This window comes from Arabidopsis lyrata (assembly GCF_000004255.2).
Source record: "Arabidopsis lyrata subsp. lyrata unplaced genomic scaffold ARALYscaffold_1, whole genome shotgun sequence".
In the NCBI taxonomy this organism is placed as follows: domain Eukaryota; kingdom Viridiplantae; phylum Streptophyta; class Magnoliopsida; order Brassicales; family Brassicaceae; genus Arabidopsis; species Arabidopsis lyrata.
In genome coordinates this window covers 5,167,975-5,192,702 of record NW_003302555.1, presented here as the reverse complement: position 1 = coordinate 5,192,702, position 24,728 = coordinate 5,167,975, and the positions used below count along the sequence as shown (strand labels likewise).

The window sequence follows — 24,728 nt, the reverse complement described above, 5'->3', positions numbered from 1 at the left end:
TTTTTCATAAATAATAGGAAAAATATAAAGATCTTAAAGAAACAAAATCACAACTATCACACCAAGTCTCCAACAATGGTTGTTGTGCTATCTGTGACTGACTGACTGCCTCCTCTATCACACCACTAGCCTTTACTAGCTATGAGTTCGAATCATGATGACATTACCAGCTGTTGATTTGTAATAAACCTATAAACGAACAAAGTGTAGTTAACAAGCATTAAAAAGAAAAGAAAAGTATTTCTGTCAAAAGAGAGTGTATTATATTGTCTAATGATCAAAACAAACAGCCATTAATGGGGATTTAATTAAGATTAAAAGAATGATTAATCATTATATGAGTGTGAGTAAACATACCAAAGAGGGAAGGGTTATCATTAAAAACACGTAGGGAGACAAATCTGCAGTGGACCACTATCGCATCAAATCAAGTATAAAGATTTGTCCAGAAACCTATCTTTATATTGTACAATATAAATCAACAGCTGGTTATCAAAGAAAACAAACGAATTTCAAACTAACATAGTAATTGCACTACGCCACTACCAATCTTTCGAGCTTTTCGATATAACAAACCAATTATCTGACGAATAGGGAATCCACAATTTGGTAGTGTGGGTTAATAGATGTAGAACCCCACTAACACGATCGAGCGGAGGAACGTTAACGTTACGTCCTGAAATATCATCTTCTAAACCAATATTACTACCATGATCGAGCCATGTGAACTCAGAATCCATGCATGGTCTAACCGCCAAAATTACTTTTTCCTACTAGACAACCACAACTTAGTTATTCTAATTACACATTTACACCCAAAAAAAAAAAAAAAAAAAAACTTAATTATTCTAATTGTCAAAACAAAACTTTGGTATTCTTATAAAGAACTAAAGATATCTCTGTTTTTTCTTACATGGATGGTTTAGTTTGTATGGTATACTTAAAATACCGATCACAGATATTTGATGTTAGATGATTTCACTTTTGTGTCTTCTTAAACATTTGTGGCCTTGTTTTTTACTCTTTTTTGGCAAGGTTCTCAAAAGCCCTAGGTATTATGTTTGTAATCCCTAAATTTTCATTTCTAATGATATTTACGGTTATATCAAAAATATATATATTTGATGTTAGGGGTCATAGATTTTTTAAGACCATAAAGACAGTTTAGGTTTTAGGTGTTATAAACAAAACCAAAAAGGGATTTAGGCCAAAGAAATCTGAGGAGATAGTGACACGTGGCAAAGAGTTGTGGAAATGGAAATTTTGAAAAGAAAAAAATATTGCTGATGTTTAGTCGGAAGAGACAAGCCGAGTTAATTTAATACAGTAATTAACTCTTAATTTTTTAAAAAATTACAATTAGGACGTTTTCTTTTTGAATGATTTAAAAGAAAAGGCAAATTTCTTTGGATTGACCAATACCTTTACCATTTCTGCAGAATATAAACCCATTAAAAATTTCATAAAAATACTACTATATTGTATGATTTTTAGATAGAATGAATATTAAAAAGTTGTAAAGCTAAAGCTCTATAGAGCTTAGTGACGGATATGATTAAAGAAAAGCCACATGGTCACCTCTCTCATTAACCTCTCTTTGTCAGTTTCAGGTAAAAAAATTGGTGTTAAAAAATCTTTTGCACCATCCTTTTGTCAATTCTTGAATTAGAATTTCAATACAAATAATATTACTAATTCGTATTGACGTGTTGTCAATAAGATTATTATTTACTCTACATACGTTAGAAGCTTATAAGTAAATTTGAATTCGATGATACTCCATGCATTTCAAAACAGAATATCATTTTTATCATCGTTCCTATTTTTCAAAATAAGTTTGTTTATAATATATTTTCAATAGAAATGTTGATGTTAGATAATAGATACACAACATATAGTCTTAAGTAAAAACAAATTAAAAATAGAAAGTAGAATTTACCAAGAGTTTAATTTATTTAATTTACAAATATATAATGAAATGTTTCACGAGTTTTTTAATTTGTATGAAATTTATCAAAATGATATTTAATTGTAAAATAGATGGAATATATATAGTTAAAGACTAAGATTAATACAAAATATGTCACTTTTTTTTTCACCCCAAAATATGTCAGTTTATTACCAAGATAGTATCACAAAATAAAGAGATGAGACATATATACATACCCCTTTTTTTACCAAAGGAAACTGAGAAAGAAAACGACAAAAAATGACCAAGTAAGAAAACACCACTCATGTCCATACATATATGGCAAAACCTTTATAACAAAAACATATCTAAAAAAGGAAACTCAGGAACATCAAAACTTTTTAAAAGGAACACTAGATGAATATAATATAAATATCATTGTGTAAATAAGCATCAATCAATCGATTAATTCATATGAAATAATGAAAACATATATTTATCACTACAAGACGAATTGAGTGGAATATAGATCGCTGGATGGATTTCCGAATATATATCTTAGCAACGAACATGTGACGAAAAAATAGATAGATATGTCTTGTGTATGTAGAGAAAACGATGCTTAATTTAATTTATTATAAAGAATGATATATAGAAAGTCAAAAGACTCAAAACAACTGATCATGGGTTATTTAAAAAAAAAGCTTAATCTCATCAAAGAAGAGGAATTCCACAAATATCATACTTCTCATCATATTATTGGATCTTTAGTTGTCAAACATGAAACTTTGCCAAATTAAAATGCAGCGTTATTAAAAAAAAAAAAAACGTTTTTAATTATGTTCCACCAGAGATATGTGTCGTCAAAGACTTTTTTTAGTTCATGTATGCAAGGAGTAGCTATTATTCATAATCTCATCTTAGTATTGAACAAAAACAAACTTCAGAACATGAAATATATTCTTAACTAAGAAGGTACAAATAGGAATAATCCAAGAGTAATATTAGAAATCAACACGTGAAGTCGCGAAACTAAAGAGAAATCACTATTAAGCCCTAATTGATCATAACCCTAAAAACAAGAAAACATATGATTTGATATATCATACATTAAAACATATGATTTGATATATCATACAAGTGACATAATTAATGAACAAATAATCAACAAGAACAAGATGATGATTACATATACGTGGACAACACTAACCGATCAATACCCCCACAAGTCCTCATCATTTGAATTCTCCGGAGAGTCATCCGACGGCCGAGAACCCATCCACGACGGTGGCGCAACCATCATCCCTTCTGCCATATTAGCCAGCAGATTAGGCATATTCAAGACTTCTTCTTCGTCCATAAACTCTGTCCCACACCATGACGAAGACGCCACCTCATTATTTACGTGGTTCTCACGCGCTCTGAACTGCGAACTACTACTATTCTTCTCCGTTGCCTCTTTCTCCTCCTCCCCTTCCTCGCATCCCTTCATTGCTGCTGCAGCTGCCGCCGCGGTTCGTATATCCGCTGCCGATTTTGATTCAGGAACCGGGTATGACTGGGCGGATCCAGGGAAGTTCAAGACGGCTCCTCTTCCTTTAAGAGCCAGAGCAGCCACATCGTAGGCGGCGGCTGCCATCTCTGCCGTGGGGTAAGTTCCAAGCCAGATTCTCGTGGTTTTCTTAGGCTCACGAATCTCGGAGACCCATTTACCACTTCGGCACCGGATTCCTCTGTACGCCGGATCCTTTCTCCGGCTACCTAAGCTGGAAGAACCCATTGTATTATTCATACTATTAGTAGTATATAGTAAGTAGCAAGCGGGGGAAGGGTTTTTCACACGTGGCGAAGAAGGATTTGTCACACGTGCGAGGTGGCTAATTAATTAAAGAAGATGAAGAAGTTTTGGGTTAAGATCAGGGCCATTTGGTAGGATTTGTATGGTGACCATCAGCCACATATATATAGAATTGAAAAGTAAACAGTATACTTATATATGTATGTGTGTATGTTCTGTATATCTATAAAGACGGAATATAAATTGAATTAGTTAGGGATTAGTGAGAGATTAATATTCAAATATGAAATGAATCATGAAAGGGTTATTTCACTAATATTTTCTTAACACACAGTTGTTATTCTCTTTCACTTTCTCACTTGGGGTTGTCGAAAGTGTGTTGGCCCTTGTTGGGGTTTTTCTTGTAATAATAATTGAGAAAAAAAAAAACTATAGTTCATATACTGACAATATGATACTGTAGCATATATCGTGTTTAGCTACTAATTGATATTTAAGCTATATATATAATCAATATGAAGCTTAAGCATATTCTAAATTAAAAATATTCAAGACAGGCGTTGTAGTTGTATAGAAATTAAATGTTGTTGAATTACTTGAATATGTACATTGAAGGTTCACTTTGTTCGGATGTTGATTATAATTTGAATTTTTTCCTAAAATTTAGGGGTATCGAACTGAAGACACGTATGATCAATCACGCCTTAAACAAATTAGAAGTTAAGACATTTCTCACAAAATCCATAGTAATAGTTAAAGTGGCACTTTCGTGAGAAACCTAAATGATCAAATAGATGGATTTTGGAAGAATTCAAATCCAGGCTATGAGGCTTAGAGATTGAGGTGACCTTGCATGCATGTGGACGATAGTATGATGCTTTTTGAATCAAAACTTCTTGTCAAAATTTTAGACGAACTGTGTATAATTAGTAAAGTTGGTGCAATTCCTTGATCAATGTGATCTTTTTCCAACCACATTTCACAAAAATGGCGTCTCAATACTATTACTATCCACAAAAAAAAAAAAAAAAAAAAATAGAAAACTTAAACTAAACACTAAATCTTAAAACCTATAAATTTTAGGAAGACTCACAAAAATGCCCCTTTTTCAATACCCTTTTTCAAAAATGCTCCATTTGGCTGTCCATTTTTAAAAATACCCCTTTTATGTACAAAATGACTAAATTACCCTTCTTTTAATAAAAGATATCACAAATATATAAAGAAATATAACAAAATTAGGTCCACAAAATACAAAATATTTTTTGGCGGAAAAAGTGATCCCGTAATTTTTCCCGCCAAAACACTTGTAAAAACTTGTAAAACCTTTAAAATACCTTGTAAAATTTTCCCGTAAAATTTTTTCCCGCCAAAAAATTTTCCGCCAAAAATTTTTTTTTGCGGGAAAAGTGATTCCGCAATTTTTTTGGCGTTAAATTTTTGGCGGGAAAAATTTACAAGGTATTTTAAAGTTTTTTTACAGGGTATTTATAAGGTTTTACAATGTATTTTAAAAAGTTTTACAACGTATTTATAAGATATTATAAGATTTTACAAGCTATTTTATAAGGTTTTACAAGTTATAAGGTTTTACAAGTTTTTTATAAGGTTTTACAAGTTATAAGGTTTTACAAGTTTTTTATAAGGTTTTACAAGTTATAAATTCCTTATAAAACCTTATAAGTACCTTGTAAAACCTTTTAAAATACATTGTAAAACCTTACAAAACACTTGTAAATACTCCGTAAAACCTTTAAAATACCTTGTAAATTTTTCCCGCCAAAAAAATTTCGCCAAAAAAATTGCGGAATCACTTTTCCCGCAAAAAAAATTTTTTGGCGGGAAAAATTTTTACGGGAAAATTTTACAAGGTATTTTAAAGGTTTTTACAAGTGTTTTGGCGGGAAAATTGCGGGATCACTTTTCCCGCCAAAAAATATTTTGTATTTTGTGGACCTAATTTTGTTTCAAATAAGGGTAAAATGGTCATTAAAAATTAAAAGAGGGCAAACTTAAAAATAGACTCTAAAGGGGGCATTTTTGAAAAGGGGTATTGAAAAAGGGGCATTTTTAACAATTTCTCTAAATTTTAAACTAAAATCATAAACTCTAACTTCTACATAAAAATCCTTAACTCTAAACTCTAAATAAAATGGTATTTTAATTTTAATGGATTAAACTTATTTTTTTAAAAATTAGATCTTTCCCATTTTTTCTAGTTTCATTGTATAACACATATTATAACCAAGGATTAATTATCAATAATTTAATAAACAAGGATATTTGATACCGAAAAAGGAGAACAAGAAGAAGAAAAAAAACTTATGTAAACAACTTTCCTCGACAATGGTTTGTTTAAGCCAATCTAATATAGCTGTTGACAAAAAAAAAAAAAAAAAACATTTTGTCAACAAACAAAAGGATAAAAGAAAACCGGTTTAATCGGAACCGGCACATTAAACCGGTTCTAGAAGCATATCAAACATATAGTCGTACTTATTATTATAAACCACATGGCAAACTAGGCCTGAGCTTTCGGTTAACCGTTCGGTTATCGGTTGGGTTCATTCGGTTTCGGTTCTTTCGGTTTCAAATTTTAGTATCCATTCGGATATTTTGAAATTTCGGTTTGGTTTCGGTTCGGTTCCGGTTCTTTCGGTTTAAAAATTTAGTATATATTCGGTTATTTTGCTTAGAATATTTTCGGATATTTCGGTTATTTTTGAATATTTTCGGATATTTTTGGATATATTTCGGTTATTTTCGAGTATTTTTACTATTTTTATATATTTTTCAAGTATTTTTGTTTATTTGGTCTATAAATAACTAATTATTTTGAAAATATAATTGTATTTCGGTTACCCGAAATATCTCGGTTCGGTACCGATTCGGTTACGGTTATTTCGGTTATAAAATTTAGTATTTTTTCGGTTATTTTCAAAATTTTTGGTTCAGTTCGGTTCGGTTTTTTTTACTTTAGTTTCGGTTCGATACATTCGGTTCGGTTTATTTTGGCAGGTAGGGCAAACTCTGAAGCAAACAGAATCTCTCGAGATTCACAACACAGGCCCATGTGGAATTAGGCCCAACTGCATCAACCCACTTTCCATCATCATCATTTGACCAATTTTTTTTTTAGGTTCCGCCATTTATGTGTACGATTTTTTGTAGCCATTTGTATAAATATTCGTTCTATAATTTGTTCGACTCTCCATGGAATAAAAGCTGAAACACACTCATTGGATTTGGAAAGTTTTCCAGTTTTCACTTTCGTTGGAGAGATTGAAGACGAGCCTTCTCTTAAAGAGTTTTGAAGTCGTTAAAGCTTCAACCTTTTTGCTATGTGAGAAAGTTTGGTGCCTTTGAAAGACGAACAAGCGAATCAGCACAAAATCAAATTCAGTTTTTATTCAGAGCTTTCAAATTCTTAACTTGGGTCATGCGGAGATTGGTTCAGACACGTCTTCTCGAGACAGGTACTCCGAGAACTGCTTTAATCTTGTCTTGCTATGGACGAGTCTTTTCTAGTGTCAGTGATGGTAAAGGGAAAGTCTCTTATAGAGAGAGATTGAGAAGTGGGATTGTTGATATTAAGAAAGATGACGCTATCGATCTGTTTCAAGAATTGATTAGGTCTCGTCCTCTTCCTAGTCTTGTTGATTTCAGTAGATTGTTTAGTGCCGTTGCCAGAACAAAGCAATATGATCTCGTTTTAGATTTCTGCAAGCAAATGGAATTGAATGGGATTGCTCATAACATCTACACTCTGAATATTATGATCAATTGTTTCTGTCGCTGTCGTAAACTTCACTTCGCTTTTTCCGTTATGGGGAAGATCTTGAAACTTGGGTATGAGCCTAGCACTATCACATTTTCAACTTTGATCAACGGATTCTGTCTCAAGGGTCGAGTTCCTGAAGCTCTGGAGTTAGTTGATCGAATGGTGGAAATGAAACTTAGACCCGATCTCATAATGATTAACACTCTGGTCAATGGCCTTTGTCTCAAAGGTAAAGTCTATGAAGCAGTGGTTTTCATTGATCGAATGGTGGAAAGTGGTTGTCAACCCGATGCAGTTACCTATGGACCGGTTTTAAATGTAATGTGCAAATCCGGGAAAACTGCCTTGGCCATGGAGTTGCTCAGAAAGATGGAAGAAAGAAAGATCAAGCTCGATGCAGTCAAATATAGTATCATCATTGATGGTCTTTGCAAAGATGGAAACCTCGACGATGCACTCAACCTTTTTAATGAAATGGAAATGAAAGGGATCAAAGCTGATGTTTTTACCTACACCACTCTCATAGGAGGTTTTTGTAATGCCGGTAGATGGAATGATGGTGCCAAGTTGCTGAGGGATATGATCACAAGGAGAATCACCCCTGACGTTGTCACTTTCAGTGTTTTGATTGATTGTTTTGTGAAAGAGGGAAAGCTTCGAGAGGCTGAAGAACTGCACAAGGAGATGATTCAACGAGGTTTATCTCCTGATACCATTACATATAGTTCTTTGATAGATGGGTTTTGCAAGGAGAATCGCCTAGATGAGGCAAACCAGATGCTGGATCTGATGGTTAGCAAAGGGTGTGATCCTAATATCGTGACTTACAGTATTCTCATAAATGGATATTGCAAGGCTAAGCGGGTTGACGATGGTTTGGAACTCTTCCGCAAAATGTCTTTGAGAGGAGTGGTTGCCAATACAATTGCTTACAACACACTTGTCCAAGGGTTTTGTCAGTCGGGAAAACTTAATATTGCCAAAGAACTCTTCCAAGAGATGGTTTCTTGTGGTGTTCGTCCTGATATTGTCACTTACAAAATTTTGCTGGATGGGTTGTGTGACAATGGGGAACCAGAAAAGGCGTTGGAAATATTTGAAAAAATACAGAAGAGTGAGATGGAGCTTGATATTGGTATATATAACATCATCATTCATGGGATGTGCAATGCTAGTAAGGTGGATGATGCTTGGGAGTTATTCTGTAGCATCCCTCTCAAAGGAGTGAAGCATGATGTCAAGGCATATAACATAATGATTTCAGGATTATGTTGGAAAGGCTCACTGTCTGAGGCAAATATGTTGTGTAGAAAAATGGAAGAGGAAGGGTTTGTGCCAGATAATAGTACATACAACACTCTAATCCGAGCACATCTCCGAATCAGTGACGTAATCACTTCAGCTGAACTTATTGAAGAAATGAAGAAGGGTGGGTTCTCTGCTGATGCTTCCACTATGAAGATGGTTATCGATATGTTATCAGATGGTAGATTGGAGGAAAGCTTTCTGGATATGCTGTCTTGAGAAGGTCCAAGTATGTGAGTTGTTAGTCTAGTCTATAATATAAGCATGTCAATTGTTGGAAATTTTGGGGCCATAAAAGCAAGCTCACCACAGAAGTCTCTCTATCAGTGAAAGCCACAACAGAAGAGTAGTTTAGCTATGAACAATCCCTGGGTGGCTATCGGTTCTTGAGCATATTGGGAGAGTAGTCGTCAAATGAAAGAGCTGCTCTAAAGCTATAAGTTTTTCTTGTGATGTAGTTGAACATGTCGTATTTAACTTTAGGACTTGTCTCAGGTTGTCTATTAAAAACGTCCATTGGGTTCCCTGTTGTATTTTACTTTGCATTTGGAGACATAATTATACACACACATGTGAAATCCATCTTGTCAAAAACTCCACCTTATTTAGAAGGTTTCATGATCATCATCCAATGATGAAAACTGAATGTGGAATTTAAACTATAGGGTTTTGGATCTGCTCCCACATGACTGAAGTACTATCAAGATATGGTTGAACCATCGTCGAATGTTGAAGACTTCGAAGTTGGCTCAAACGGCACCGTTTTAGTTTAGAACAAACAAATAAGTAAATAAATCACATGACCGACATCATTCTTTAAAAACCGGAATGTACCGCATGTAAATGAACCCCGGTTTAGAAATATGATAATCGAACCGAAATTTATTTCGTCTCCCTCAAAACACACATGGTTTATGTCTATCTAGAATCTGGTTTCATCTGAAGAAGAAATGGGATTGATGATGATACGAAGAGTGATTCCTCTTAATCGGAAGGCTTTCACTTTCAAATTGGTTCAGCCTCGTTTTCCTGAGACAGGTACTTCCCGAACTTGTTTATGTCGTAGCCCAAACGTGTTCTTCTCTTGCGCCTTCTCTGTTCTTAGTGATGGCAAAATGTCTTATGAAGAGAGATTGAGAAGTGGGCTAGTCGATATTAAGGCAGATTTTGCTGTTGATCTGTTCCGAGACATGATTCAGTCTCGTCCTCTTCCCACCGTCACATTTAAGTATTTAACACCTTACTCAATGGACTATGTCTTGAAGGTAGAGTCTCTCAAGCTGTTGAATTGGTTGATCGAATGGTCGATCTGGGACATAGACCCGATCTCATTACGATTAACACTCTGGTTAATGGACTTTGTCTCAAAGGTAAAGTCTATGAAGCATTGGTTTTGATAGATCGAATGGTGGAAAATGGCTTTCAACCCGATGAAGTTACTTATGGACCGGTTTTTAATATAATGTGCAAGTCCGGTAAAACAGCCCTGGCCATGGAGTTGCTCAGAAAGATGGAAGAAAGAAATACCAAGCTCGGTGTTGTGCAGTACAGTGTCATCATTGATAGTCCTTGCAAAGATGGAAACCTCGACGAAGCACTCAACCTTTTGCAATATAATGGAAATGAAAGGGATCAAAGCAAATGTTTTTCCGTACAACTCTCTCATAGGAGGCTTTTGTAATGCTGGTAGATGGAATGATGGTGCGCAGTTGCTCAAGGATATGATCACAAGGAGAATCAACCCCAACATTGTCACTTTCAATGCTTTAATTGATAGTTTTGTGAAAGAGGGAAAGCTTCGAGAGGCCGAAGAACTGCACAAGGAGATGATCACAAGAGGTATAGCTCCTGACACGATTACATATAGTTCTTTGATAGATGGGTTTTGCAAGGAGAATCGCCTAAATGAGGCAAACCAGATGCTGGATCTGATGGTTAGCAAAGGGTGTGATCCTAATATCGTGACTTACAGTATTCTCATAAATGGATATTGCAAGGCAAAGCGGGTTGACGATGGTTTGGAACTCTTCCGCAAAATGTCTCTAAGAGGAGTGGTTGCTAATACAGTTACTTATAGCACACTTGTCCAAGGGTTTTGTCAGTCGGGAAAACTTAATGTTGCCAAAGAACTCTTCCAAGAGATGGTTTCTCGTGGTGTTCCTCCTAATATTGTCACTTACAAAATTTTGCTGGATGGGTTGTGTGACAATGGGGAACCAGAAAAAGCATTGGAAATATTTGAAAAAATACAGAAGAGTAAGATGGAGCTGGATATTGGTATATATAACATCATCATTCATGGGATGTGCAATGCTAGTAAGGTGGATGATGCTTGGGAATTATTCTGTAGCATCCCTCTCAAAGGAGTGAAGCCCGATGTCAAAACATACACTATAATGATTGGGGGACTGTGTAAGAAAGGCTCACTGTTTGAAGCGGAACTGTTGTTTAGAAAAATGGAAGAGGACGGGCATTCGCCAGATGGTTGTACATACAACATACTCAGCAGGGCACATCTTGGAGATGGTGATGCAATTAAATCTGCTAAGCTTATTGAAGAAATGAAGAGGTTGGGGTTCTCAGTTGATGCTTCCACTATAAAGATGGTAATCGATATGTTATCGGATGGTAGATTGAAGAAAAGCTTTTTGGATATGCTTTCTTAGAATTTTGGTGTTTACATCAGAATTTTGGCTAGCTTAAGGAAAGGATATTTAGATAGATTCGCGGGGTTCTTCTGCGATGTAGGTGGTCCAAAGGCAGAGCAGAGTACTGATGCGAGAGCGGACTGGTTCTCTTGTGTTAGCGGAGATGCGCACGATGACAGCCTCTTACGCACCGCCATGTCCACGGCGATATCTCCAAACTCCGATCGGTGTTTTTTTTATCAGAAGACTTTTGAGTTGGGGATTTTTTTTGGTGATTTCTTTCTTTTTTTTTCTCATCTCAATTTATTAAAAAAAAAACCAACTAAAAAACCCATAACAAAAAAAGGTCCGAAAAGCCCCCAACTAAAGATAAGATACTGTACATGACATTTAGTTTTCTCACTAAGGGGAAAATAAATTAGATATTTTAATTAAAACTTAGGTCCGGCCCATCAAAGAAACATAGGATGTACCGATGGAGAAAGAGTTTTATTTTATCAACCGATTTGCTTGTGACATGAATATTCATCGTGCTGATACAAACTAGATGGTTCATAACATTTAGATCGGTACTTAATTACAATAAGAAAAAAAGTAGTTAATATCACTTTTAGTCCTTGGTGGAACACTTGTCCGAACATTTTGTCAAAAACTCCGAATGAAACAGAAGGTTAAAGACAACCGGTTTTATCTGATCCGGTACATTGAACCGGTTCTTCAAGCATTCTCGTATCTGAATTCTGAAGATTTCAGGTTTTCACATTGCTTCGTTCTTCGTATGTGTCTGGGTTTCATTTTCTGTAGATTTAGTGCCATCTTGTTGACCATTTGGGCAGACAATTTCGATAACTCGCTAGATTTTCAAGGTTCCAAGTTATCAACTTTCATAGCAGAGCAGAGAGAAGAAGAGCTTCGTTTAAGAGTTTTCAAGGTATACATAACATCGTTGTTGAAAATTCAGAATCAGAAGTTATTAAAGCTTAAAATCTTTTTTTTGTTTTATTGTGTGTGAAATCGGTGTTATGAGCAGAAATTAGTGCATGTTGAAGCCGAACAAACGAATCAGCACAAAACCGAAGACCCGACTCCAATTTTTATTAAAATTCAGAGCTTTCAAATTCTTAACTTGGGTCATGCGGGGATTGATTCAGACACGTCTTCTCGAGACAGGTTCTCCAAGAACTGCTTTAATATTGTCTTGCTATGGACGAGTCTTTTCTAGTGTCAGCGATGGGAAAGGGAAAGTCTCTTATAGAGAGAGATTGAGAAGTGGGATTGTTGATATTAAGAAAGATGATGCTACTGATCTGTTTCAAGACATGATCGGGTCTCTTCCTCTTCCTAGTCTTGTTGATTTCAGTAAATTCTTTAGTGCTGTTGCCAAAACAAAGCAATATGGTCTCGTTTTAGATCTCTGCAAGCAAATGGAATTGAATGGGATTGCTCATAACATCTACACTCTGAGTATTATGATCAATTGTTTCTGTCGCTGTCGTAAACTTCAGTTCGCTTGTTCCGTTATGGGAAAGATCTTGAAACTTGGGTATGAGCCTAACACAATTACATTTTCAACTTTGATCAACGGATTCTGTCTCGAGGGTCGAGTTCCTGAAGCTCTAGAGTTAGTTGATCGAATGGTGGAAATGAAACATAGACCCGATCTCATAATGATTAACACTCTGGTCAATGGCCTTTGTCTCAAAGGTAAAGTCTATGAAGCAGTGGTTTTCATTGATCGAATGGTGGAAAGTGGTTGTCAACCCGATGCAGTTACCTATGGACCGGTTTTAAATGTAATGTGTAAGTCCGGTAAAACTGCTCTGGCCATGGAGTTGCTTAGAAAGATGGAAGAAAGAAAGATCAAGCTAGATGCAGTCAAATACAGCATCATCATTGATGGTCTTTGCAAAGATGTTGTACTGTTACATGTGTTAGGCCTTATAAGTAGTAATCAAAGAATTCCTATCCATTCAGGCATTCACTTGTCAATGTCTCTTAGAATCCTATCTGATGGTTCAATGGTGATCCCACTGATTCACAGTCTAAAGACTCAAGAACATATGTCAAATCTAAACATTTAGCAGATACAAGACTTTTAGCTGGAAGACTCTTAAGTAACAGCAAGATTGTAAGTTTTCATCAGTATTGCCAAACTTGTAGCACTCAGCAAACACCACATTAATTATTGATTACACAATCTAACAAAACTTAGATATCAATACGTTGACCTTTTTTCCAAGATTCTAGCAGAAGTCAAAAGATTATACTAAACACATTGATCAAGAGTCTTTGCTTCACCCCTACATGAAGCCTAAACACAAATTTGTTGATTCTGTAACTCTTGCGTTGCTTCTCAGCTTCAAAGTGTTATAAGAGGGAGGAAGCACCCAAGTAAAACTCAGTCACACCCATTAAAACATAAAAATTTGTCCATTTAGACTTCACTGAGCACCCCTAGGGACAAAAACAAATTTTCTGATAAAATAAACATAACTATTTATTAAACCAGATTCTTCCAACATACAACAAACGCTATTCATCATAGCTTATAGGCAAGCAAACGTCATGAAATCACAACTAAGATACAATAATTGAAAAGCTTTAAAAGGTAAAGCCGTAATTGAAAAGCTTTAAATGAAAGAACCTGCTTTATTCATTATTAAGACACAAACCGCTAGAACTTAGTCGTCTTTATTCATTTTTAAGACGCAAACCGCTAGAACTTAGTCGGTAAGTACCACGAACGGAAATAGCCTTCCCGCCCCCAAAGCGAATGGGCGCTGTGCTGTGGGTCAGTTTCGGGGCGGGGGGCGCAGAGATATCCATGCGCTTCATATTCGCATGGAGTTTGCTCCCAGAAGACTTGTCATCACAAGAAAGGGTGAGTGGCCTTAGCCCAGCTTTTCTGAGGTGTTCCCATTGCAGACGCACGAGCGTGGCGTAGGTAGGCCAATTCCTGGCATGATGGTCTTGATTGTTGAAGTATGGGTCTACTTTTTTGAAGTACTTAAAAGCACATCCTAAGCCTTTGACCTTAGCAAGGATCTCAATATAAAGTGCAAACTCGGAGGGAGTAAATTCAACCTTGTTCGCATCCATAGAGTCAAAGAGCTACAAAACGAATTAACCCATTAATCCAAAAGAAGGAAGAACAAACCTTACTTAAATGATGAAGAATAAATTACATGTAGGGCGAGTTCATCTTTGCCTTCCTTGTGAAGCCTATTCACCCGGCTCATGAGGTTGTCTTTGCTAGAAAAGACCGATGCCGCCGCCGCCGTCTCAGCAGATTCCGTTGTAGAAAGAGCCCTTGTCGTCCATCGAAGACGAGCGATGACGCCAGAATCCGAGGGTTTGGGAAACAGAGCGGGACGCGTTGCGGACTTCTGCAAGAGATGAAGAGAACCTGCTGCGATGCGGCGGAAATTCATCATCATTCTAACCCTAGCTAAATGTCGCAACACAAACCCTATTCTTATTTGATACTCGCAACTCTCAATTTGGGCCCTTCGTATGGCCCTTCGTATTTGGCCCGGCCCGGCCCGGCTACCCTCTTATGCACTTTGAATACTAAGCCGACTCGGGACAGCGGAAACCGTAATGGGAACACACAGTTTCTTTTTTTAGAGTAACTAGGGTGGTGTGTCAAAGGTATTTTTTTCCTGTTGATTTTGTATATGTGTCAAATTATTGGGTGCAACATTTGTTTTTCTAGTGTTTGTTTTCTAAACTTTATAGACAAGTATATATAGTACCTAAATTATTCGGATGTTAAGATATTTTTGGGTTTTTTATCTACTTTGGGCTAGATTCGGGTTAAAATACTTGGGTTTTATAGATTTTTGAGTATTTTTCGTTACGAGCTTTTGTTTCCTCAGGTTTCTTCTGAAATTTACTGGCAAAGATGAAGAAATCAATCTTCTTGGTGATGGAACTGAGAAACCTGAGTTTGGTCAATGGTCCTGGACTTCTCCTGATCAAGTCATTGAACATGTTCGTACTTTTTTCTTCTTTCTCTATACCGAATTTGCAGTTTGATTCTAATACTACTTCTCTACTCATCTTCTTCTATTTCGGTTTCACAGGCAGTGGATTTCAAGAAGCCAGTGTACAAGGAAGTTATGTCGGCTTTCGCTTCTCATCTCCAATAAAAGAAAGATTTAGAACACTAAACTCACTGTTTAAGTTTTCCATAAGAAACTCGAGAATAAGCTGTTCGTTTCATATTTGCCTTTTTTAGAACAATTCATGAAAAAAATACAATTATTGTTCCCTCTCGTGATCTAAGCAAAGTGTGAGATCCTGTCATGTTCTTCTTTGCTCATCAAAGATTATCTCAATTTGATTCGCAACAAACTCAGTAACGACCTCAGGTGTAAACTTCTGAACCATGTCGTCTCTTCCACGGTTGCCTTTAACCTTAGCCTCATAAGGATTACTCATTACATGCCTCATTAGAACCCTAAGCTTATCCACAGATGGCTCTGCCCATTGATGCCCTTCAAAAGGACCTTCCTTCACTTCACTCATCTTTGGAAATTCCGCGTTTTTGGTGGGAAATTTACGGATTTCCGTTTTTTTTGGCGGGAAATTTGCGGGTTTTCGTTTTTTTTTGCGGGAAATTTGTGAATTTTTTTGTTTTTGGTGGGAAATTTGCAAATTTTTATTTTTGGCGGGAAATTTGCGGATTAACATTTTTTGGCGGGAAATTTGCGGATTTTCATTTTTGGCGGGAAACTTTTGGTGGGAAAAGTGATCCCGTAATTCGCAAAAAAGTTTCCCGCCAAAACTTTTTTCCGTTAAAAACTTTTCCGCAAAAAAAATTTCCCTCCAAAATTTTTCCAAAGAATTGAAAAAAAAAAAAAACATAATTAAAAGAACTCGGGTACCCATGGGTTACCTGAAATCTAGCGGGTATTTTTTGGGTATACCCAATAGAACTCAATACCCATTGGGTAGTTACAATTCGGGTACCCATTAAATATGGGTTGGGCTGGGTAAAAAAACTCATGGCAACATCCCTATGACTATGATGAGTTTTGAGCTATTCATATAAAGATGCTTTTAGTGTTTAACTTGAGACACTCAGTAATTGTATCTTGGACATGATTCTTTCACTCTTCAATAAATCTAGTGCTCTCTTTAGAACTAACTGCCTAATGGCTGTATTTTTACAAGTAGAATTTTGAAATCCTAGTGTCTATACAGGTGCTGCAGCTTTTCTTATGCTCACTCTACTAAACTCTTTTATATTTTAGATTGATTGGCCTCAAGTAGCCTAAATTATGTTATGATTAACCGAATCTTTTGCGGGTTGCAAATTGCAGTCTTGCTGCTCTCTGCTGTTGCTGTGTGTTGGAGGAATGCTGCTTCTGAGAATGCTCGTCTCTGCGAATCTCGTCATTTACAGTCAACATTATATGTCTAATCAAAGACATATGCCATAACTCTCTGTCTTATGTACTGTCATGTTTCATCGTCTGTCAATGTTTTACCTCCTTGTCTGAGAGTGCTTTCATCCAGTGCGTGTATTAGTCAAGTAGGTTTCTTGTGTATCTTCTTTGGAACTTTTATGTATTATTTGTAAACTGACATGTTTGATATTCTTCCCAAATTTTAGTTCTTTCGAGGGCTGAACTGTGGAAAATTTATATTTGATTATACATTTATACTATTGAAAAATGAAAAAAACAAGGAACATCAAATTTTAGTCCTTTTTATACAATAAGTATTACATTTTATACTTCTTTGTTCAGCTCTTGTTCTTTGAGTTCCCAAGTTCGATAAAACCAAAAAACTGGCACTCTCGTCATATCAAAAGAAGCAAGTAGAACTAAGAATCCAAAACACATGAAGATTCACCGAATCAGTTCTTGTCTGAAGCAAAATACACCTCAAATTGGAGAAAGAGCTAACGAAATGACATCAAGAGTCTACAAAAATTGTTGATATAGTAGATAAAGTCGCAGATGAGAGAGGGGTTAACAGTCAGTTTCCAATTGTCAATCTCAGAAATAATATAACGCGTTGGATTAAATCTAGGAAGTTTCAGAAACTAATAACTATTTCTCACTCCGAAGATAAACTAGTAACAAATAATTCTGTGTTCGAGTAGTAGACAAAACACACACCAAAAGGTAATATAATCAAACAAGCTCAAGTACACAGAGAACACTGTCGATCGAAACTGCCATACCGTGCTCCTGTTCAACGGAATCCTGAGTAGGACCATTTGGATCTCCAAAGGAAAGACAGGTCATCCCGATGACCGATCCATCTAAACTCACAATGGGACCTCCACAAGAACCCTGTGGGAGATTATATATAGGTGATACTTAGTCAAAACCAATAACGAATAATAATACAAATCAATAAAATTATTTAAATAACAATACCTCGTAAGTAGTGCAATCCATCTGAAAGAATTGTCCTTTCCTGTCACCCATATCCAACTCCTCAGCGGTGCGAATTGCACTGACAAACAATAATTCAAAATCCAGATAATTACAGAGTAAATTATTCAGTAGTTAACAAAATACTTACGAGACTACTCCAAACGTGATGGTGTTAGGGAGCTGAAGCGGTGCTCCAAAACAGCCAATCCAATCCCCTTGGCGAACTCGGTTTGGAAAACCGAGTTTCACCGGGGAATAGGATCCGTCCGGCAACCCGCTAGTATCTACTCGCACCATCGCCACATCTTGTACTGAATCATACCGAACTAGTGTTCCATCTAGTTCGGTTCCATCATGCAAAACTACTTTTAGCTGTGACAAGAAAAATGGTACAATTAGCATGTATAATTACATAGTAATGTAATACAACTCAGAATTTTACCTCTTGTCTCGAATTTAAGTAAGATTCATCGGTAAGTCGTTGAGAGTTTACAACTATGTGTGAACATGTTAAAATAGTTGTATTGTCGATGAAAAATCCCGATCCGAACATGTTTCGAGCTCCTTTTTCTTCAGAGTAATTTCTCGTTATTATCGACACCACTGAAGGTGAAACCAATTCAGCCATTCTTGAATAGGAATTTCTAAGTGGATGGAGATGGTTCGCCTAAAAAAGAGATTGAAATACACAAATTTAAAAACTACAAAACTTAGACAGAACATTCAATAAACTAGAACACTAACCAGTTGGTCCAATTCTTCAGATGTGAGCCGAAGGAGCGTGGCGTAAGCAGGCCAGTTCTTGGCATGAATGTCTCCATCGTTGAAGTCTGGGTCTGCTTTTTTGAAGTAGGCTTTAGCAGCTGCTAAGCCTTTGACCTTAGCAAGGATCTCAATATGAAATGCAAACTCGGAGGGAGTAAATTCAACCTTGTTCGCATCCATAGAGTCAAAGAGCTACAAAACGAATTAACCCATTAATCCAAAAGAAGGAAGAACAAACCTTACTTAAATGATGAAGAATAAATTACATGTAGGGCGAGTTCATCTTTGCCTTCCTTGTGAAGCCTATTCACCCGGCTCATGAGGTTGTCTTTGCTAGAAAAGACCGATGCCGCCGCCGCCGTCTCAGCAGATTCCGTTGTAGAAAGAGCCCTTGTCGTCCATCGAAGACGAGCGATGACGCCAGAATCCGAGGGTTTGGGAAACAGAGCGGGACGCGTTGCGGACTTCTGCAAGAGATGAAGAGAACCTGCTGCGATGCGGCGGAAATTCATCATCATTCTAACCCTAGCTAAATGTCACTCACAAACCCTATTCTTATTTGATACTCGCAACTCTCAATTTGGGCCCTTCGTAACTCTGTATTTATTTGGCCCGGCCCGGCCCGGCTACCCTCTTATGCACTTTGAATACTAAGCCGACTTCGGAAACCGTAATGGGAACACACAGTTTTTTTTTTTAGAGTAACTAGGGTGTGTCGGCAGGTATTTTTTTCCTGTTGATTTTGTATATGTGTCAAATTATTGGGTGCAACATTTGTTTTTCTAGTGTTTGTTTTCTAAACTTTATAGACAAGTATATATAGTACTGAGTTTGTTCAAATTCCAGCAGTGGTGGAGGTAATTTAAATTATGTTGTTTCTCTCACCATTGTTACTTTGACATAAAGTAGGGCTTGGATTTTGGCAATTCTTCATACTAAGAAGGATAGAGTTATAATAACTTTAGAGGATAAAAAAAACATAAGCTTTTACCCATCTAATCTGTGGTCTCATATAGTCATATGGTTTAGATAAAGACATAAGCTTGAACAATAAGCTGCAAATAAACAGTCCAAAAAAAAACTGAATCAACCAAGATTCATAAATAGACATTAAGAATCACATCTTTTTCCTTTTTTTCTTTTACCTCTTGTACTCTATGTCCAGCTCGAGCAAGCAATTTGTATTGGTTCTCAAACATTGGAGCCATGTAAACCTACAAAGAGAGAAAGAAAACAAAACCAGAGATCTCAGATTCCGATCAAAACAGTGTCAAAGTCTCAGCGGTTTGGTGTGTTAGATGTTTTCGTGTTTAATATATGCATTTGGGCGATTAAACTGTGTACCTGAAACGTTGGAGCAAGGCCCGGGCTCAAGAAGAATCGACTTTTTGAAACTGATTGGATTCCTTCAACCATTTCCAGCTCTTTGATCAGAGATTCCACATCAGGCCACTGTAGAAGAAAGTTTTCAGAACCCCGTAACAATGGTGTGATCACAAAAGTCATAGAAGGTCTTTAATACCTCAGCGTCGAGCTCTGCTGCTTGTAACCGTGCCCCGAACTGATCATTATCACCACCAACTACAGATTCTAAGGCTTCGGTTAGTGGATCAGGCTGCATAAAGACATCAAACGGGTTTAGATGTATATCAAATGAGTTACCGATTTCTACAAGATAAACTTTTGAGAGATCTTTCTCACCGTGATTTCTTTTAGCGACAAGAAGATACGTTCAAGAGCAAAATCCAGCTGGTGCACTTTCGCTTCCACAATCTGATAACACCAAAAAGAAACGTTTGTCAAACAGTTTTTATTCCTTGGCAGCGGTTACGATAGTTCAAGCTATTACCTGACCAATCTTAAAATATGAAGCAGGGTCTAAAGTTGCATCCCATCAAACTTCTGATTGGTGAACCAATGCAGGGACACCTTCTAGCTGTTTCAACCAAACTACTTTTTAGTTTTACACAACAATCTAGATGTTGTCCTTGCGAGTCAATAAAGCGAAGGTTTCAGATAGTTATTACCTCACAGAATATACCGAAATAGGTAATCTTCTTGATGCAGCATTTCACAACATCCCCAACACGAAGCTTAGCCATAAGATTTCGTTTTTTCTCAACTTCCTCTTCATTTTCTCTCGGCCTCATCGAAATATAAGCTTCCTTGAGTTTCGATTAGCCATAACAACATTCACTTTTATTTTCTGCATTGATTTAAAATGTTTAGGGAGGAAAAACAAGCATTTCCATGTATGATAATAAAAGTTCATAGATTTTTTTGTCAAACCTGGCCAACATAAGATGACAGGAACTTCTGCTTTTCTCTGTCATATACCATAAGAAGATCTTCCAGCTTCATATCAGAAGAAACTTCTCCGTTGATCGTTGTAGCGTCTTCAGAATCTAAGCTTGTATCTGGAGATGGAGCTTTACTCGTGACATCTTGACCTCCAATTACTCCAAGGTTTTGTCGATACAATGATGGATCTACACCTTTTCTTCGTAACCATGATTCAAATGCGAGAAATTTCCATTTTGCTGCAAGGTTCCGGTAGGGTAAAAATCCGATCAAAGATCCATAGGAAACCTGTAAAAAAGGATGATAAAGGGAGAAAAGAATAAGTAAACCAAAATTAGATGAAACCAGATATGAGTACAAATCTTACTTACAGCAAAGCCTCTAGTGCTCGAGCTTATTAGCTCAACATCTGCCCGTAATTCCGTCTTAACTAGAGACTCTGCCTTATTCCAATCATTTTCCTACAAGGAAGATCTGGAAGGAGGGCCTTTGAGCTCAACCGAGACCTGACGACCTTCATGGTTCACGATTAACGGTTGAAACTGATGGCTCGGCAGAAGACGGGTCTAACCTATAACAAAAATAACCAGTCAGTCAAAACCATAAGAAACAAGAAAGAAAGCACAATTCCACAAAAACAAGATTCTAAAACAGAATTAACCTTTGTGGTTTCCCTTGTAAAGAAGCTTCTACGATGGTTTGAGAAACTGGTTTCGAAGGAATCCTCTCAAGTGAGTCACTGTTAATGGTTTTCTCCTCAGAGGAGCCCGAGGACCTCTGGATTTTAAGCTGCATTTCTTGACAAAACAACAAATATTTGAATCAGCTTCATGTTAGACTATTTGTTGAAGGTCTTAGTTTGTCTCCATACCAGTTGGAATAGAGTTATTTTCTATCTCTGATGATTCTGCAGCTCTGCTATCTCCAACTTCCTCTTCTATGTTCTCAGGCTCGGGCCTTGCTTCTGGCTCCTGAATTGAGTTGTTTTCTATCTCTGATGATTCCACAGCTCCGCTATCTCCAACTACCTCTTCTATGTTCATAGGCTCGGGCCTCGCTTCTGGCTTCTCCAAAAGAGTATACTCTGAATATGTTCCATCTTCTTGTTCTCCTTCCTCCACAGTTAACCCATCAGAGAGAAGCTTATCTTCAGCATTTTCGTCTTCTACGCTCACTGGCTCCCGTTTTCTCAACAATGTCATGTCACTAAACCTCTCATTTTCCCTCTCATTCCTCATTTTCAGTGTCAGACTCGGTTTCAACCGCAACATAGACTCCTCGTCGTTGTCATTACTCGCGTAAAACGAACTCGGCTTTCTCAATATAACATTAGGCAACCTCTGCACCTTTGGAGCAGCAACTGGAACAGCAGCAGCCTCCAATGGCTTCTTCAAAACAGGGTTTGGCTTTTTCATCACTGGCTTTTCAAGGTTAACTCCGTCTTTAGGAACAGGGGCTTTACCAATTTCAATCCATCCAGTGAACTAGATTTCTTATTCTTATCCTTAGACCAATCCAATGGAATCTCTTCAACTTCAGCAATTTTACCTTTGTTCTTGTAGAAAGATTTCTCAATTTCAATGAAAGAAGCCTCTGGATTCACTTTTCTACCCACTATCTGTACAATTTCACCATTAACATCAAATTCATAGACATATAATTCAAATCTCACCTTAGCCAAAGTCAATTTCGGGTCCTCTCCGAGTAAACGTCCGAACTTGAGCTCCATTTGATCCCATTCGTTGAGCTTAGGCTCTTCTCTTTTCGAAGCAGAAACTACAAATTTCTTCTGTTTAGCTAATAAATTATCCTTGTTTCTTCTCAATCTAACACTAGAAGGAAACAACGGGAAGTTTCCGGCGATATAAGACGCAGGTGCGGCGGTTGCGGCGGCGGAAGCGGAAGAGGATAAGGCGTGAACGTCCATTTTTCCGATTAAGCCGAAAAATAATAATTTCTCCGACTGAGAATCATGGGTCCAATCGAAATCTAGACTTTCCTTTATCTCTGTCTCTTACATTCGCTCTGATGTGGACTATTACACAGAGAGAAGAAATGGCTATGGCGGAAGAAGAAGAAGAGCTTTCATCGGTCTGCATATTTCGCTTCCTGATTAAACCAGTAAGGGAATGACACGTGGTTGATGAGGGAGCAACTACTAGCGACTAGCGATTGCGTTAAAACGTTTTTCCGTTCTTTCATTTTAAAGATGAACAACACGTCGTTTTTTTGATCCCATTCGTTGAGCTTCGTAAGACTATTTCATTGTTTCATTTTTATTTAACATTGTTATTTATTTTTGATATAAACTAGGGCTTGGATTTTGGCATAACCAATTCTTCATAAGAGGTAGTGTTGGATATGGGCTAAGCCCACACATGTTAGTGGCCCAAAACCTTTGTTAATATTCTTAATGGGTTTATTACAAAATAGGCCCGCTAAGATCCGGAGGACAAAACCGTCATTTACGGGAGGAGACAAATGAAGGCTTAGGGTTTTGCCCTCCCTATAAATACTAAGAGAAACCAAAGGGCAAAGGATCCAATTTCCAGAAGCTATTATCCAGAGAATAAGAGAGAGTTTCGTTTTAGCCATAAACGCTTAGAAAAATCTCTTCTTTGTTCTCGTAAACACCCGCGGCTCGGCAGAACCCGTTGTAACTGCCGAACCGGGACTAAGTCATTGTTGTAACTCGCTCGTCATTAATAAGAAGTCACTCCGTTCTCCCCGAATCCTTAGAAATATTATTGTTGCTACCCCCGTTACGAACAATTGGCGCCGTCATTAATAAGAAGTCACTCCGTTCTCCCCGAACCCCCCGAGCCAGAGATGTCTCACCTCGCCGGGAAAGAGACGCCTCACCCCGACGAGCCAAAGACGCTCCTCCGCGTCGAGCCAGAGTCGCTTCTCCGCGTGACGCTTCTCCGCGCCGAGTCAGGAGTGCCTCGCCTCGCCGAGCCAAAAACACTTCTCGCCGAAATAGAGACGCTTCGCCCCGACGAGCCAGAGACGCCTCTCCTCGACGATCCAGGGATACCTCACCACGGCGTCCAAGCAATTCCTCTTCACGACGACCTAGCGACGAGGATGAGTTGACGCGCGATGAAGAGCTCGAGCAGCTTCGGACGACCCTCAAAGACATGTCCTCCAAGGTGCACCGCGCCATCACCTCGGCACCTGAACTAGAAAAAGTATTGGAAGAAACTCAACGGTCACCTTTCACGACTCGTATCTCAAAGGTTTGCGTCCGACACACCAAACTCAAGTTTGCAAAGTTTGAAGGCGACTCAGATCCGAAGCAGTTCCTTACGACCATCAGCATCGCAATCGGCCGTGCTCATTTTTCTGCCGAGGAGCGAGATGCAGGAAGCTGCCAAATCTTCGTGGAGCACCTAAGCGGAGTGGCCCTCAGGTGGTTCTTCTGACTCGAGGCCAATTCGATTGACAGCTTCCACCAACTCTCAACCGCGTTCCTGAAGCACTACTCAATGTACATCGAGAAGGGGGTCTCCAACGCCGAGTTGTGGAGTATGACCCAAGGACCGAAAGAATCTCTCCACAAATTCATTGGACGCTTCAAAACTATCATAACGGCCGTCGATATACCTGATGAAGCCGCGATCCAAGCTCTCAAAAAGGCAGTGTGGCACGAGTCACGATTTTTCGAGGACATATCACTTAATCATCCGGTGAGTCTGGAAGATGCACTCCATCGAGCGACTCGATTTGTCGAATTCGAAGAAGAAAAGTCTGTTATCGCAAAACAGCACACCGCGCCCAAGTCGTCTGAAAAGAAAGAAAAACCAAAAGAAGAGTACTACGAGCC

The 24,728-nt window shown here is 37.7% G+C and overlaps 6 protein-coding genes, 1 long non-coding RNA gene and 1 pseudogene across 9 annotated transcripts; 4 read left to right on the top strand and 4 right to left on the bottom strand.

Annotated features, from left to right (window-relative positions):
• Positions 1–2,986: 2,986 nt before the first annotated feature.
• On the bottom strand, positions 2,987–4,706 carry LOC9326014 (ethylene-responsive transcription factor ERF027). Its single transcript, XM_002889905.2, has one exon. The coding sequence runs from the start codon at positions 3,699–3,701 to the stop codon at positions 3,123–3,125; it is 579 nt and encodes a 192-aa protein (XP_002889951.2). The 5' UTR covers positions 3,702–4,706; the 3' UTR covers positions 2,987–3,122.
• Positions 4,707–6,734: 2,028 nt separating this feature from the next.
• Positions 6,735–9,455, top strand: LOC110225381 (pentatricopeptide repeat-containing protein At1g12620-like). The gene has a single exon (XM_021014981.1). It carries the CDS (start codon positions 7,147–7,149, stop codon positions 9,010–9,012), a length of 1,866 nt encoding a protein of 621 aa, XP_020870640.1. The 5' UTR covers positions 6,735–7,146; the 3' UTR covers positions 9,013–9,455.
• Positions 9,456–10,313: 858 nt separating this feature from the next.
• On the top strand, positions 10,314–13,660 carry LOC110224695 (pentatricopeptide repeat-containing protein At1g12300, mitochondrial-like). Of its 2 annotated transcripts, none has more exons than XM_021011352.1 (2): positions 10,314–11,376; positions 12,568–13,660. In XM_021011352.1, the coding sequence occupies exons 1-2, from the start codon at positions 10,371–10,373 to the stop codon at positions 12,585–12,587; spliced, it is 1,026 nt and encodes a 341-aa protein (XP_020867011.1). In that variant the 5' UTR covers positions 10,314–10,370; the 3' UTR covers positions 12,588–13,660. The 2 variants fall into 2 exon arrangements, with proteins under 2 accessions (XP_020867011.1, XP_020867010.1); XM_021011351.1 differs by having other exon boundaries at positions 10,314–12,372; positions 12,472–13,660.
• Positions 12,761–13,522, top strand: LOC110225043 (pentatricopeptide repeat-containing protein At1g12300, mitochondrial-like). Its single transcript, XM_021013657.1, has one exon. It carries the CDS (start codon positions 12,761–12,763, stop codon positions 13,520–13,522), a length of 762 nt encoding a protein of 253 aa, XP_020869316.1.
• A 260-nt stretch (positions 13,661–13,920) lies between the features above and the next one.
• LOC9328762 lies at positions 13,921–14,917 on the bottom strand. The gene is made up of 2 exons (XM_002889903.2): positions 14,627–14,917; positions 13,921–14,552 (listed from the first exon to the last, which is right to left on the bottom strand). Exons 1-2 carry the CDS (start codon positions 14,876–14,878, stop codon positions 14,133–14,135), a joined length of 672 nt encoding a protein of 223 aa, XP_002889949.1. The 5' UTR covers positions 14,879–14,917; the 3' UTR covers positions 13,921–14,132.
• A 381-nt stretch (positions 14,918–15,298) lies between these two features.
• Positions 15,299–15,753, top strand: LOC9326012. Its single transcript, XR_002329191.1, has 2 exons — positions 15,299–15,434; positions 15,527–15,753. It is a non-coding gene; the product is annotated as an uncharacterized LOC9326012 (long non-coding RNA).
• A 1,526-nt stretch (positions 15,754–17,279) lies between these two features.
• Positions 17,280–19,156, bottom strand: LOC9326010 (putative protease Do-like 14). Of its 2 annotated transcripts, none has more exons than XM_002889901.2 (6): positions 18,868–19,156; positions 18,581–18,793; positions 18,279–18,503; positions 17,985–18,208; positions 17,837–17,915; positions 17,280–17,749 (listed from the first exon to the last, which is right to left on the bottom strand). In XM_002889901.2, exons 1-6 carry the CDS (start codon positions 19,117–19,119, stop codon positions 17,588–17,590), a joined length of 1,155 nt encoding a protein of 384 aa, XP_002889947.1. In that variant the 5' UTR covers positions 19,120–19,156; the 3' UTR covers positions 17,280–17,587. The 2 variants fall into 2 exon arrangements, with proteins under 2 accessions (XP_002889947.1, XP_020867008.1); XM_021011349.1 differs by having other exon boundaries at positions 17,837–17,876.
• A 405-nt stretch (positions 19,157–19,561) lies between these two features.
• On the bottom strand, positions 19,562–23,087 carry LOC9326009 (annotated as a pseudogene).
• Positions 23,088–24,728: the final 1,641 nt, after the last annotated feature.